The sequence below is a fragment of the Macrobrachium rosenbergii genome, chromosome 31, assembly GCF_040412425.1.
Source record: "Macrobrachium rosenbergii isolate ZJJX-2024 chromosome 31, ASM4041242v1, whole genome shotgun sequence".
NCBI lineage: Eukaryota > Metazoa > Arthropoda > Malacostraca > Decapoda > Palaemonidae > Macrobrachium > Macrobrachium rosenbergii.
Genome location: NC_089771.1, coordinates 27,323,639 through 27,338,115, shown reverse-complemented (window position 1 = coordinate 27,338,115; position 14,477 = coordinate 27,323,639). Strand labels below are relative to the sequence as shown.

The window sequence follows — 14,477 nt, the reverse complement described above, 5'->3', positions numbered from 1 at the left end:
TTTTGGCAGTCAATAATGTAAGAACTTTATACGCTTTAGTTCCTTTGTTTTATTTGCTTGATCAGAGAAGTTAGTTTTCTGATAAAACCAAGATTTCATCTCAAAAAAATTGTTTGCATTGATGAATAAGAGATCGGAGGTTTAAATGAGGAAATTGTGAAGGCATTATAAAGCCTAAATGCTCTATCATATTTTTTTTCTAGTATGTGATGAACATTTCATGCCATGGCCGTCGAACTGTTCACGAAGAGTTATGCAAATCATTATCTGAGCTCCTAGACATTTCGAATTTGGACCAGCTAATCACAGGCAAAATTCTCCGTCACAGTCAGTTTTTCTTTGCCTTCATTGCTCGATCAATGGCTTTACATTTGCTGACAACTGCAAGGATTAAGGTGGGTTGGTGCTCTGATACTGAGCAAGAAATATACTAATCTTTGTTGCTGGTGTAAGAAAATGTATATATAACTAAAGTATATACTAATGATCAGACCCTGAACTTTGGGAAGGCTAATTCACAAAGCCTTGTCACTATGAACTTTTTTGTTTATTAAAGGTTTTCCTTTACAGTGCTTTAGAAGTGTTATTGAATCTTTTATACTTTAGCTTATGATTTTAGCATAATTTTAATCAGATGTGGAGTCTGGACTATTATGGCGTACTACCCCTCCTAAGGGAGATTTTAACTTGAGAAGACATATTGACCGCAACTTCTTTTCAGATATTGAGGAGAGAGAGATTTATATTGCAAGCAAAGGTAGTCATGATAAAGTCTTGCTGTGTGGAATGTTGTTTATTGCTCTGCCCAGATGGCTGCAATATTCTTTTGTCTTATCCAGTAAAATTCAGATTTCTTTTAGATTTTTATGAACATGTTTGTTTCAGAGTAAATGAATTAAAATAATTGATCTCAGAGTAATGTGATTACCTTGCTTAACTCTTTTAGTTTTGATGGAGTCCAAAACTAATTTTTGGCAAAACACATGCTATTATGGTTTATCGCTTGAGCTTGGCAGTGATTTTTTATTGCTTGCTGTAAGTTTTTTATCGTGACAGAATGCTTCTTTTAGTCTCATTTTGAAACCAAATAATTATTTAGTACTGTATTTATAAAAATGAAAAACATCAGAACATTTTAGTAAGAATGATTAGTAGAAGATAGCTGAGAGCTAACATATCTTTACTTTTCCCAAATGAACATTAGTTTAAAAAGACCTGTTAACGATGTATAAGATATTTTGCACCATGACAAAATAAAATGAGTTTACTCTCCACTGATCTTATATTGTCTCAAGTATAATTCATGGCTTTCAGTTTTACTATCTATTCTTTTGTATTTTGACACATATTTCTCTTTTATGTATTTTTAGTAAATGCTATATATACTTTCAGCACTCTAGCACTGAGAATTTAACACAACCAGTATTTGTCTTTTGTATGTTAATTTTGGAAGACTAATGTATAGTAAAGATTAATAATTCACCTGTGAACCAATTCAGATCCCATTTCTATCTGTGTTTTTCCTATAAGTATTTTATTTATATTTCTTCCTCTTTTCTTTGCTTCTGTTTGACCTTTTATAGTTTTGCCATTTTTTTATTTTTGTTATCTGCTTATAGTTTAGTTATTAGTAATTTTAGTATTTGTTTGTAAAATGTTTAAAATTTTTAGTGAATTTCCTTTTTTAAAATTCTTTCATTGCTCTGCCACTGTATTTAACATAGCTACTGATATATAAATATTATAATGAATTTTTTGTGCTATATGTAGAAAGTTGATTGGAGAATTTTTACAACAAAAAATTACCATTTTTTCACATAGCACAAATAGTTTTCATATTTTTATATGAATGTTTTCTTTTATTTTTGTGCTCACTGTTTTGTTTTGTATACATTATAATCTTCTTTTGGAAGATGATGTCCTTGCTTGTCAAATTCTTTATTATAAAGTACTTGGTATCTGGTATGGAAAATACAAAAAGGAAGAGGTTTCTTTCCTGAGCTTTTACGGATATCAAAAGCATTTTGCTTGCCAAATTTGTAGTGTTCATTCAAAGGTTCATTTCTCCTGTAGATGGTGAGGAATGAAAGGTTCAGCGAAGAATATCATACAGAAGTGAGAACACTTGTTGAGCTGGTATCAAGCCACATAGTTCAACGTCACAAAGACTATCCGGTTGAGGCTCGAGCAGCAAACATTGCCCTGTCACATTTCTTGAAGGTGAGATGTCTTTTGTAATTTTAAGACTTCTATAATTATTTTAAGTCTTCTATAATTTGAAATATATACTGTAGGAATTTTTAATATAATGTTGATCACAACTGAATTTAATATCTGTTATCATTTCATAATTAGGTAGGTTTTTATGATGAGTACCTTATTCTCACTTCTTTGGTTCACCATTACAATTTTGCATGTTTAATACTGATGAGGAAAGTTTGATAATCAGTTTCTTTCAGTAGTTTTACTATTATGAATTTCTTTGGTTGTAGGGCTGGATTTGGATGACATTAATTTTTTTTACATCATTTAAATTCGTGGATGAGTTGTATTAGGAATTTAAGAAAATTGTGCAACAAAAAGAATGTGTGTCTGGGATATCAGTTGTAGTGAAGTGTCATTTATTAGAGTGGCCATACCATGTACAATCCTCAGATTTTAGTCAGACTAAACTGACTGGTAAAGTAGCCAAGACTACATTCTTCAGTAAATGAAAAAGGTCTTGACTTTTCTTATCAAGTAAATTTCCCACACTAGGTAGAGCTGCCTTCCAGGACAACCAATATCGGTGCTGCTATTTAGCATTTTCACTTCAATATTCATTGTTTCCATCTTTTCCTTGTATGAGTTCGAATGTAATGTGAGGAAAGAAGTTTGGTGTTTAAGTAATTCAGATACGTTGACATGGCATTCAAGCTATGCTATCTATTATCATAAAAAAATGTTTTATCACACAACTGAATTAAAACAGTGTAGAAATAAGTGTCTAAGTGATATAAACAGTACAGTGACCAAATTATTTTTAAATTTTGTTTATTTCTGCCAACCAGATTATGTAATTAATAATGTATTTTTCCCACAGCGTTGTCTGAGTATGATGGACAGAGGGTACGTGTTTGGACTGATCAAATTATACCTTGAACATTATAGTCCTGGTGACCCAATAGCTCTTCACGTATATAAGTTTACACTTCTTCGGGTGGTGTGTTCCCACGAACACTACATTCCTTTGAATCTTCCTGTTTTCAACACGCCCCTCTGTGCTGATCCCAAGAAAGCAAAACTTAGACATGGTTTGTACTTTTATTGTTGTTTCTTTTTAATTAAGAAAAGGTCTTATGATATTCTCTTTCTATTTCATGTTTTCATATATTGGAACCCATTACCTTAAGTAGTCATTTGCTTTTATTTGGCCAATGGGACTTGGTAGATTTTTTTTCTAATGGTAGATTTTTTTATTAGAAACCATTGATCAAAACAGCCTTAATTGTTGGAATGCATCATGGTGCACCAATTTGAAAGTTGAAAAGAACAACAAAAGTTGGAAAGAAAAGCCAACTATACATGCGTAGCTTACTCTACTGCATTGTCTTGTGTGATATGTTATATTATGTTTTAGTTAACAATAATATTTTTATCCCAGATTTTTTTATCCTGAAACCACCCATCTAATTGACAGTGATACAGGCTGATTTCATTGCAATTTTTCATGCAATATGAATTATGATTGAACTTGTATGGCATGACCAGCCATCCAGCATCCAATCTTCTTTTTTCTTAGGGAATGGTTTGTCTAGGAATTGTGAAGACTAATAAGAAGCTGTATGTAAATAGTGGATTTGTAATAGAAAATTATGTTTTAAATCTGTATGAATCTTTTTATTTTCAAACAAGAAATTAGAGTGAATGAATGATTTACAAAAAATGAAGATTGACTGTTTATATTTTAGAATTGAAGATCTCTTTACTTTCAGGCACAGACGAATTTCTTCTTAGTGCCGACTTCATATCAAGGCACTTCCTGGCAGGTGCTCTCTTGAGTGAAGTGCGGTCGGCGCTTGGTGAAGTCGCTGAAGTTCAGCGGGTGGCCATATGTGTCCTGAGAGATATTCTCGCCAAGCATGCATTCGATGACCGATATTTACAGTCTGTAAGTTCAGAAGCGCTCTTTTCATTGTGTTGCAGTGTGACTGGCATTTATATTTTTAGTCATATAATTCATTGTCTGCAATGCTTCAGAACTGAACTTAGGAATGTTATTTGTTCCTATGGGGGAGACAACCATCACCTTATATATTAGAAGTATCCTTCACTGTTGCTGAGTCTTGGTAACAAGGTCTGCCTATAGAAAAAATTTTAATTTTTCACCATTTCAGTTTCAGTTGTTTATGATCCAAAAATGAAGCTTAGTGTTATTAATGTACTGTTAGGATGAAGATTTAGTCAGAATGAAATAGTAAGAAATTAGAAGACTTTAGAATAGGTGTGTCTCTTGATAAAAGTATGTTATGTGTTGTAAAAACTCAATATTGGCAAACTCTGTATAGCTGAAACTGCAAATACAAGTTTTATATAAAGTGGGGAAGTTCTGTACCATAAAGCTAATTTCTTCTGTTTATATTCCATCTTTTAAGATTTGAGTCCATCGCTTTTCCGTTTAAGTTTGACAAGGATTACACTATTTCCTTCCTAATTATTTTCCTTTTCAACAATTTCATGTTTAAGTTTCTAGTAATTGCATTATTAATATATTACATGATAAAGTTAACATTTTTTTTATTCATTTGTCTTTTCAGGGACAACAAGGGAGGATTGCCTGCTTGTACTTTCCAATTGCATCAGTATTATTAGAAAATATCAAACGCCTGAGTTGGCCGAGTGTCCCATCTTCTTCCACCTGTTCAGCTTTAAGGAGAGCGGATCCTAGAGCCAGTACAAGAGCTAGGATTGCAAGGTAAGGAAGTTTATTTTAATGTGACATTTTTTTGGCTTATGCAAGACTGAAGGCTATTGAAGTGAGAAGAATAATACTGTGAGTATGTTGTTTAAAGTTTACCTTTATTTCATGTAAAAAATAACAAAGTTTAAATCTTACTTTGGCTTAGAAATGGGTATAGTATTTGGAAGAAAAAAAGTTATATTGATACAGTTGAATAATTCTGTGAGCAGTATTTTGTTTGAACTCACTCTCTCCAAATAGGTCAGGCGGAGGTAGTATAGACATGAGCACCTACAGTACGCCTTCCCGTAAAGGATCTAGTCGTTTGGATGTCTCCAGCCTCTCTGGGCGTGGAGATCCATCATATCTGTCCATAATTGCTGGGCCAGGGGGGCTGTTAACTCATCAAAGTAACATTGTGAACGGAAAGTCCAGTTCCAGTTTAGAATCAGAAGACCATGGCTCCTCTGTGGCCAATTCAGATGTCCCCATAGAAGAGGAGGAAAATGCTGCTGAAGATGGGAAAAGCCATTCTAGGTAAGGCATTACTTTAAAAACTTTAATTCACTCTCAGTCTGTCATACATTGCTTTCATGTATTGTATGATATGGTACGAAAGTCATTACTGCTTATATTGTATTTTAAATACTTGGTATTTTAAAAATGGTATTTTGTGGTGTTTTTGGGGAATTTTTAAGTTGCATAAAGTAAATAGCTATTTAGATTGCTTTAGTGTGTTTAAAGACATGTAATATTATTAAATATGCAAGTGTTTATTGGTTAAGAATCATGTTTTTCTTTTTAACTCTAAGGTTTACTTGACACAGTGCAGTTTTTATGGGGGCCTCGCTTATATTGTGTTTGTTATTTCTAAGCTGAGTAATCCTTAATTACCTGATTCTAGGGTGGTGAGACCCCGTAAGAGCTTTTCCAGGTAAAAAGTTTCTGAAGAATCCCTTGATCATAGTTCCTGTTTGTTTTTGTAGTGATTGTGCCTGTTGGGACATGACCATTTTGAATTTCAAATCCCCCATTGCATAACTATCTATTTTGTTATTCCTGACTGAGTGCCTTCAACCAGTAACCTGGGGTAATCAGTTATATCAGCATTACACAGTTTTCATGTTTGAAGTGCCAGGCAAAGGTATTCTTCTTATCTTACTCCCAAACTTCATTAGTGCATGTTCTTATGTGTTCAAAGTACTGTAACATGATACCTGTCGAGTGCACTAGTGTGTTTGATATTCATATACCAGTGATTATGGACATAAAAAGAGCCTTAGCAAGATGGAATTGAAGGACCTCATCAAAGACAGGGTGTTATTACTACAGACAAAGTTTAGAATATTTGTAAATATTGTAAAATTTCTTAGTATTCTAGCCTGCAGTAATTTTGTATTTGTCATAGTTTTGTTAAATGTACATTTTATCAAATACTTCTTCATTCTGTAAGAGTTGCTCAGATAAAAGTAATAGTGTAGTTAGAAAAAAATGTACAGTACTCTGCATAGATATGAAAAGGGCATATTTCTGTGAGAAAAGATTGAACAAAGGGAACATATTTATATAATTTATTTCTAAATTGTATGCAGTGAGGTTCCAGATATTTTAATTGTAAGAAAGTCAGTAACTTTTTTATTTGCCGTATTGCTGGATTCAACCATTGTTTGTACACATATGTTAGTGACAATGTTATTTCAAATGAAAGTATCCATAACTTTTCTTCCACCCAGAAATCTGAGCGTTGCATTCGCTGGTGAATCAGGACCTGTGAGATATGACAAGTTGTGTCCCAGTGAAGTTCGAGATCTTCTTTTGTGTTTCCTCCACACCCTGAAGCATATCCCAGAAGCACATCTCGTTTCCTGGTGGGCTACATTAAGTACTGATGCTCTAGGGCACTTTTTCACTTTGCTCCAGTAAGTGACTTTGTTTGTTTTGGTGTTACATTTAATTTTTTTTATGTTAAGGAACAGTGACTAGGGTATTTGTTTGGTCCATTTTTGTTGCAGTGAATCACTTGTATCAACTTTCTAAATCTGAAGAGGTTATTTGAGTTTTATGTCAGTTTTGGAAAAGTTAAAATTGAGTGGTTTTACAGCTGTTGTTAGTACAGCAGATTAAATATTCGTTCTCTAAATTGTAAGAGGCCATTAAAAATGTACTATAATCCTGGAAAATGAGCATGTGGACAGGCAGCCAAAGCTGCATGAACTATTGCTAGTTGTTCCTTCAAGCGATTATGTAATCTCAGAAGCCCATTATTCTCCATAAATAACTGACTTGATAATAAGCTGGAACATATTAAACACAGTGGGATTATGGTATTATCAATTTCAATAAGAATGTCGTACAGAAGTTATTTTATCCCATCTTCAAGTTGGTCACACCTCTCTGGCCAAACTATTGCATGGAACTTGAAAAATGCAAAGATCTGGAAACAAATCAGTCATAGAAATTCCAGAGGATTCTTCCAATTTTTTAAAGTCATGAATGGTTTGAAAATTTGACTTCATTAACACACTTCATATTAATGGCTGCTGTGAAAAAAACATTGGCCACACAAATTCGTGCTTACAATATATTTTATGTAGGTAGAAGTAAGCTATTTTTGTAATAATTCAAGTATTTTGTCATTTAATGACATTTTGTAATTTATTGATGTGAAAGAAAATGCTTTAAACTTTTTAAATTGGCAGGTGTAATAATTTCACATACCCTTTTTATCTTGAATTAGCTGTCATTTTGATGAAAAATATTGGGTGAGCCAATATGAGTTATTTTTTTGTACCATCCAAATTCCTCAGGTACCAAGTGGATTTATGGTGTTGGCATACATAAGTACAGTCTTGTAGTTAGGCATAAACAAAAACAGTAATTGATATTACTTTCCCTTATAAAAAGCTAATACAGTACATGTATATTGTAACAGGTAATTCAGTTGTGAAGGAATTTGCCTCTCAGATTGGTGCAAAATTTGAAACCATGTATGCACAGTGTAGGCTAGTTATTGGCTAGAGTTCCAGAAATTATTTTTGCGAGAAAGCTAATCTAAGCCAAGGTAACTTTCAGAGTATTGTGTTAGGCATTTAGTAGACATTTTGGAAAGTTATTAAAGTTGTGAGAATTCAGTTTTTCGTGATATACCTGTAATCATATTTGTAGACATACTTTTATCTTCCCCTTTATCACCTTGGCATCATCTCCCTGTGATGTTTTCTACTTCCAACAATCTTGGCTTGGAAAGTTGCTTACAATGTTTATTGTGAGGTGTACTGTAGAGAATACTAAAGGCTCTTTGCAGAATCTTTGGTTGCTTTCCATCTTGAGTACATAATAGCTGCATCAGCAGAGTTGGATTTATACAGTAGTAAAGTTTCTTAATTTCTCCAAAAATTCCCGTCTGTTAAGTTCAACAAATCTGGCTCACTTAGTAAAGGTCATGTAATGATTTTTTTTTTTATTACATACAAGGGAGGAACATTTTTATTTAACTAGTGCAAATATAGTTGCATATTTGCAAGAATTTCAAAACATTGGCAGTAAGTTTTCACTGCAGTTCAACATAGCATGTTAACAAATCTGGCTCACCTAGTAAAGGAGTGTGGTAGATGATCTGCAGCTGTGTTAATTGCCATACATGGAGATGTAGCAAGTTTGAGAGAATCGGACTTTTTCTGTCCAATAGGTGGAAAGAATACTGTGTAAAACAATTGTTATGTGACCTTTACACTGCAGACAATGGCAGTATCAGAAAAGTAGAGAACTAGTTATAAATTAAACTTCGTTGATGCAGGCATCATTTTCAATTAGTCATATATAATAGAGGGTCTCCTTCCTAAATAGTAATAATGATAATAAACACTCTCCTCTTCATACTTTCTTCTTGAATTTTCATCTGCTCTAGGTCTTCATCTATCCGCTTTCTCCATGATTTTCTAGGCCTGTTTAATGGTCATTGCTTTTCTGCCTCCATATCTATTACCTGTTCACTGCAGTTGACCAAACTACATCATTACACCAAAGGTAGTCATTCAGTTAATACTACTGTACCATTCATTTTATTTCTCATATTTTATATTTAAGATTCACTTACAAATTAGTCTTCTAACACATTTTGTATTCACAGGCTTTGCTTGCACCATTTCAAATATAATGGGAAAAGACAGATTGTAAGAGAACAGGGGCCAAAGAGGGCGTCAACACTCCCTGCAAAGCTGCAAGCACCTTTTTCTCCTCATAGAGTCTCAACTGCAACAGATACCTACAGTGGTATGTTTTGAGTCATCTGTAGGAATATTCTTGAATTCAGAATCACATTCGGTTATTTTATTTGATGTATGATGCTGACATTGTTGTTTTACGTTTCATTAATAATTTATCTTTCAAACAGTGGGACCATGACACAAGCTAGCATTCATTCATTCTATATTCAAACAGTGAGCAGTCATGAAGGAGAGGGATGGCTGAAGGCTCTGCAAGAGGCCAATTTGGCATCAGAAGTTGGTTTGATCATACTGGATGCTTTGGGGAATTTCACAACTCATTGCCGTGATATACTGACTTCAGATGGGGCCGAAGGGATCATGCAGCAAGTTTTCTCTCTTCATTTACTCTTCTACACTAGGGTAGTCGTGGAAAACGATGAAGTATGTGTTGTTTTTATTAGTGTCAACAACAACTTCTCTTAAATATCGTCTCCAAGGTGAGAGTATCTTTAACTGTGCTGTCTATGCTTATGGGGATATTTAGTAATTTTGGGAAATTTTATCAGTATTTTTTTGGTTAATGCATCAGTTTTGAGAGAAATTGAACGTTTTTTGTTACAAGTCCGTTTTACAGATACGCGTAAGAAATTGTATTTATGTTAATTGGTGGATTTATAATGTGCTTTTTAAAAGGAAAAATACCAACTCTTTTGCTATGCTGATTATAAGAGGTTTCCAGTTGTCAGTATTAATTGTGAGGGGGATTTTTTGTTCCCCTCCCTATAGACTGCTTACATTTCAAGTTGTGCTTGCTGGACCATTTTATTGCTATCCTACAGGGGCCTGAGTATGCCATCATTGACTCTTGCCCATGTTAGCAATAGAGAAGAAAGAAATAGAATATCCAGTGCTACGTTTTCTCAAGTAACATTAATTACCTACAATTATTTGTCGGGTGGGGATTTATGCACTTCCTTTCAGGTTAAGTGGTTATTGGGGATTTAAGTATTTCCCTTCAAGTTAAGTGGTTATTGCAGAGTTGCTAAACATAAATTACATAATAGGGAAGTAAAGTAACAAAGCAAAAGTAGGTTTCAGCTACTGTATAATGAGAGCTACAGGAAATTACATTAAAGCTGGCTTTTGTGTGGATGGGAAAATTATTCCATGCCAACCTGTTCTTCTTGTTGACAAACAAATGTTTTGGTTAAAGTGGACTTACAAGGGAATGGGTCTTTCTTCCCTCTAAAGTCAACTTGTAATTTTTTTAAATTTTCATAGTTTCAAAATGTGATGATAATAGATATGACTATCTGCCTTCACTGTAAGTTAAATATGAGAAAGAGGACATAGGGTGTTTGCTTAAATCGATTCAGGACACACCACCTTTAATAAAATCATCTTTGTACCTTTGCCCACTAGTATGCTTTCTAGTATAAGGCTATCTGGTATATAACTCAGTTATAGATACTGTACCCTGAATTATTTTGGTTGATTCACAACCCTATCAATCAAAGGTAACCTTAAAATTCATGTCTCAAATACTCCCAGGTTTATCATATTTTGTCTGGTAGACAGAAGATACTCTCACTGTACATGTGCCATCTTAATCCTCATCCTGCCTCTCTCACCTGCCTTGTTGGTCATCTATCTTCTGGGCAAGTGTGTTAATGAAGGATTGGGATGTTATAGTTATTCCTAGAGAGCAATGTTGGAGAGTTCTCTAGGAAGGTCTTTTGACAGCACCCAGGGTGGCAGCTTTCAAAATTGTCAGCACTTCATCATCTATGAGAATCAACACCTAGCATAAGTTAATAACAGCCAGAACTGTCTCCTATTCCTGAGTAGTCAGCAGACTGTGCTACACATTCCTTTGAGATTTTATTTCCTACTTTCAGGAGGTTGATTCTAGCACAGATGTAACACCTACATTTTCAGACCTGGAAAGGTGAATTGTTTAAGGCAAAGCCTTCTGGTCTGGAGGTTAGAGGGAAGTGAGAACAGTACTCCCTATGGACTATTTTTTCACCAATGGAGGACTGGCTCAAAAAGTACTGGAGATTTAGGAGATTGTAACAGAATTGTGGGAAGTAGAGGTTATAAAAGTCTTCCATCAACTATTCTTTCTAGAGACAAATCCCCCACTCTCATTGTAGCTGGTAAACTTTAGGATGTATAGCATGGTTTCCTAGGTTATGCAGTTGAAATGGTCACTGAAATTGGACATCTGCAAGATTTTTTTTCATATTTCAGGCATAATATTGATAGGTCATTTCATGACAAACCTGAACCACAAACTTCCAGTATACTGTAAGGCCAGTAGGACCCAGTCGTCTAGAATATACGAGACAGCATGGACATTAAAGCCTTTCCCACCTGGCAGCCCCAGTCTCTTGACCAGAAGAAACTTCTCACTCAGTGCCACTGTACAAATTTCACAACTTGGAAACCAATTTTTTCACACATTGAGATTATCCAGCAAGACCTTGTAGGTAGAGTTTTGTCAGTGTCAGCTACATCCGTTGTAGGATCATGCAGAACTTTGACCACGATCCTTCACCAGTCTCTGCTATACTGTATTACCCAACATACTATTCTCCTTCATCAAAGCAGGAACTTGAACATCTCTGCCATCAAGGCTAGAGATCCTCCTTCTTGAAGATACTTGAACTTCATGAGTTTTTCGATTTTGTTGAAGAGGCTCATCTAGCGCCTTGATGCATGATTCATGAACAAGCTTCAGTCTTGTAGTTTTCTAGGGACAGTGTGTTTGTTAGAATGGGGAGCTTGAATAGCATTGGCAGTGGTCTGTGATCCTTTGCCACCAAGCCTTTTACTCTCCTAGGCTACTCAGCTCGTGTTGTTAACATGAACATTGAAAAATTAGTTGTAAAAAAAGCTCTGCCTTTACATTTAATTAATGTAAAGGCATTATGCAATTACATTAATTAGCACATCCTTGCTTTTTTCCCCCAGTTGATATCCAAGATATGCTTTTGTGAGGTAAGATTTACCATAGCCATTCACAGTAGCATCCCATTTGACAGGAAATAAAATAATTAGAGCGGCGGTAAACTGTGTTGTCAAAATTAAAGTGTGACTAAAATACAGACTGGTTTAATCTGTGGAGCAGATTGTAAGCCTTTCAGAAGGACTGTTATTTCTGTGTTTTGGGAAGTGTAACATTGAGTATGTACAGTCCACGTTGTAATCTTAAACTTGATTTTCAGGTCAGAGCTTTTTAACCATTAACATGTACCATGTAAACAGGAAGATTCTCATTTGTAGCTGGTCTGAATAAACTTTTTACCCTTGTCAGATTCAAGGTTTTAGCAAACAGAACAACTTTGTTCACAATTACACTATTCACCCTCTTATTATAATCCCGGGCCCCTGAATTTATATTCATCCCATTGCTGACATGGAAGATGTGCGTTTGAATTTTTTGTATTTTTGAGAAGGGGAAACTGCTTGTGGTTTTCAAAGGCAGACACAGCATACTTGGGTTTTTGTTTGAACTAACGGTTTCCTTAACAATAAAGGGACTGTCATTAGAATTCTCATTTTATTAGATCAAAGTTGATACAGTATCAAAATATTCCTGGCTAAGAGAAAATTTGTTTATTCATACAGGTTATTTAGCAGATTTATATTTCTAATTTTGGAAGGGAATAATTTTTAGATTAATTATAATGATTCAAAAGGTTATTTTTCTCTTGTTTGCTTAAAGGTCGAAAGAACAGGACTTTACTATTAAATATTTAAGGGATCAATTATTTTACAATCATGTTGGAAGCTTTATCGAAAGTATTTTTAATGGTATGTCTTTAATTGCTGTTGATACTTTTTGGGTAGTGAACATTCTGATTTAGTCATTTTGAATTCATTGCAGAAAGGGAAGAAGGTAAATGGCACTTTAGTGTGTGTGTTTATCTTTTAACATTCTTAATTTGTCTTTTTTTTTTTTTTTTTTGCTAGACAGTTTTTGAGAGATTTGTATCTTATTTCTTTCTTCAACATAATTCTTCCTTACTTATCTGTCCATCTCTCTTACTGACATGATTTTTTTTGCTTTAATAACTAACCATGTCTTTATTACTGTCTTGGCCTTGTCCAGTCAAGTTCTGTGTTATCCTGGATTTATAAAACAGAAATATATTTGATGCATGCAGTGATCTCTTCATTTAATGCATCATAGCAACATATGTTTTGATTGATTTTTTAAAACATTACCTTCTGTTTAAGGTTGCTGTTTGTGTATCATCATATATTCTTGTTGAGTAAATAACTGATGTTTCAGTTGTCTGCACTTTATTTGATAATTTTATGTTGATCAGTTCTTTAATATGGGATGGAATTCAAATGTGGGTGTAGGATGCTCAAAGTTGCACCTTTTGTCATTTATCAGTTGTCCCTCAAAGCTTGTGTCCATTACTTGGAAGCATTTCCTTGTTAAGCCTTAATGAGTGCATGTTAGACAAAATGTTGCCAAAGTTTTCGTTGCCCTTTATATAAAATCTGAATTTAACTCTTGAATCTGTTTTTAATAGTAGTACAAATGTTCGAGGAAGAATTTGCAAGCTTCATGTGTGATATTTGTTGCTTAAAAGTTGTGTATGTCCATTTCAATAATTGTTTTATTGAGGAAAGTTAACTTAAGTATCTTAAAACTTAATTTCTAATGGTTGTTATACCATTAGATTTAGATTAATATAACTTATTCATGTGAAGATAAATTTTTCATTAAACTTATTTAAGCGATAGTGCTTCCTTTATCTGGTCTTGCAAAAGCAGTTAACCTCTTACCCTGAAGTAGTTGTGTTTGAAAATTAAAATGTGACAGAAATGTGTGTGGTACAACTGTGCAGGAGCAGTTCTTACAGATACTTTTGATTTATGCTGCAGGACATCTTTTTTGTATGTTGTCTTTTAAAGTCTCAGTTTTTCGCTGAAGCTAGCTTATTGCTGTTAAGCTTTCACTGCCTTTTTTATCATGTAATTGTGTCTGCTTGTGTTATTTCTGGTGAGCTTGCTACTCCATGATTGATGTTGTCTTGTAACTGAAAACATTGCACTAAGTTTTCATCAATAATTGATGCCAGGCGATGCTTCTCTCTGTGGGTCACTCTGCTTCGAGATGCTCAAGTGCTGCAACAGCAAGCTGACCAACCTACGCCATGAAGCATGTGCTGTGCTCTACCTGCTAATGAGAAGTAACTATGAATTCACTAGGCGGAGTGGTATCAACAGAGTTCACTTGCAGGTACTGAAAAATAAATACATTAATAGACGTTCTAGATAGTGCTGGCTACAGTTTTTAGTAAAGGTAG

At 34.3% G+C, this 14,477-nt stretch overlaps 1 protein-coding gene across 1 annotated transcript in view; it reads left to right on the top strand.

The window, feature by feature from the left end:
• Positions 1-14,477, top strand: part of Ziz (dedicator of cytokinesis protein Ziz) — a 45,260-nt gene that overhangs the window by 15,825 nt on the left and 14,958 nt on the right. Inside the window, 12 exon segments of the mRNA XM_067132523.1 lie at positions 204-395; positions 2,074-2,220; positions 3,083-3,293; positions 3,975-4,150; positions 4,797-4,954; positions 5,201-5,476; positions 6,673-6,858; positions 9,069-9,211; positions 9,380-9,583; positions 13,225-13,258; positions 13,605-13,613; positions 14,227-14,410. Coding sequence (XP_066988624.1) covers positions 204-395; positions 2,074-2,220; positions 3,083-3,293; positions 3,975-4,150; positions 4,797-4,954; positions 5,201-5,476; positions 6,673-6,858; positions 9,069-9,211; positions 9,380-9,583; positions 13,225-13,258; positions 13,605-13,613; positions 14,227-14,410 — 1,920 coding nt within the window.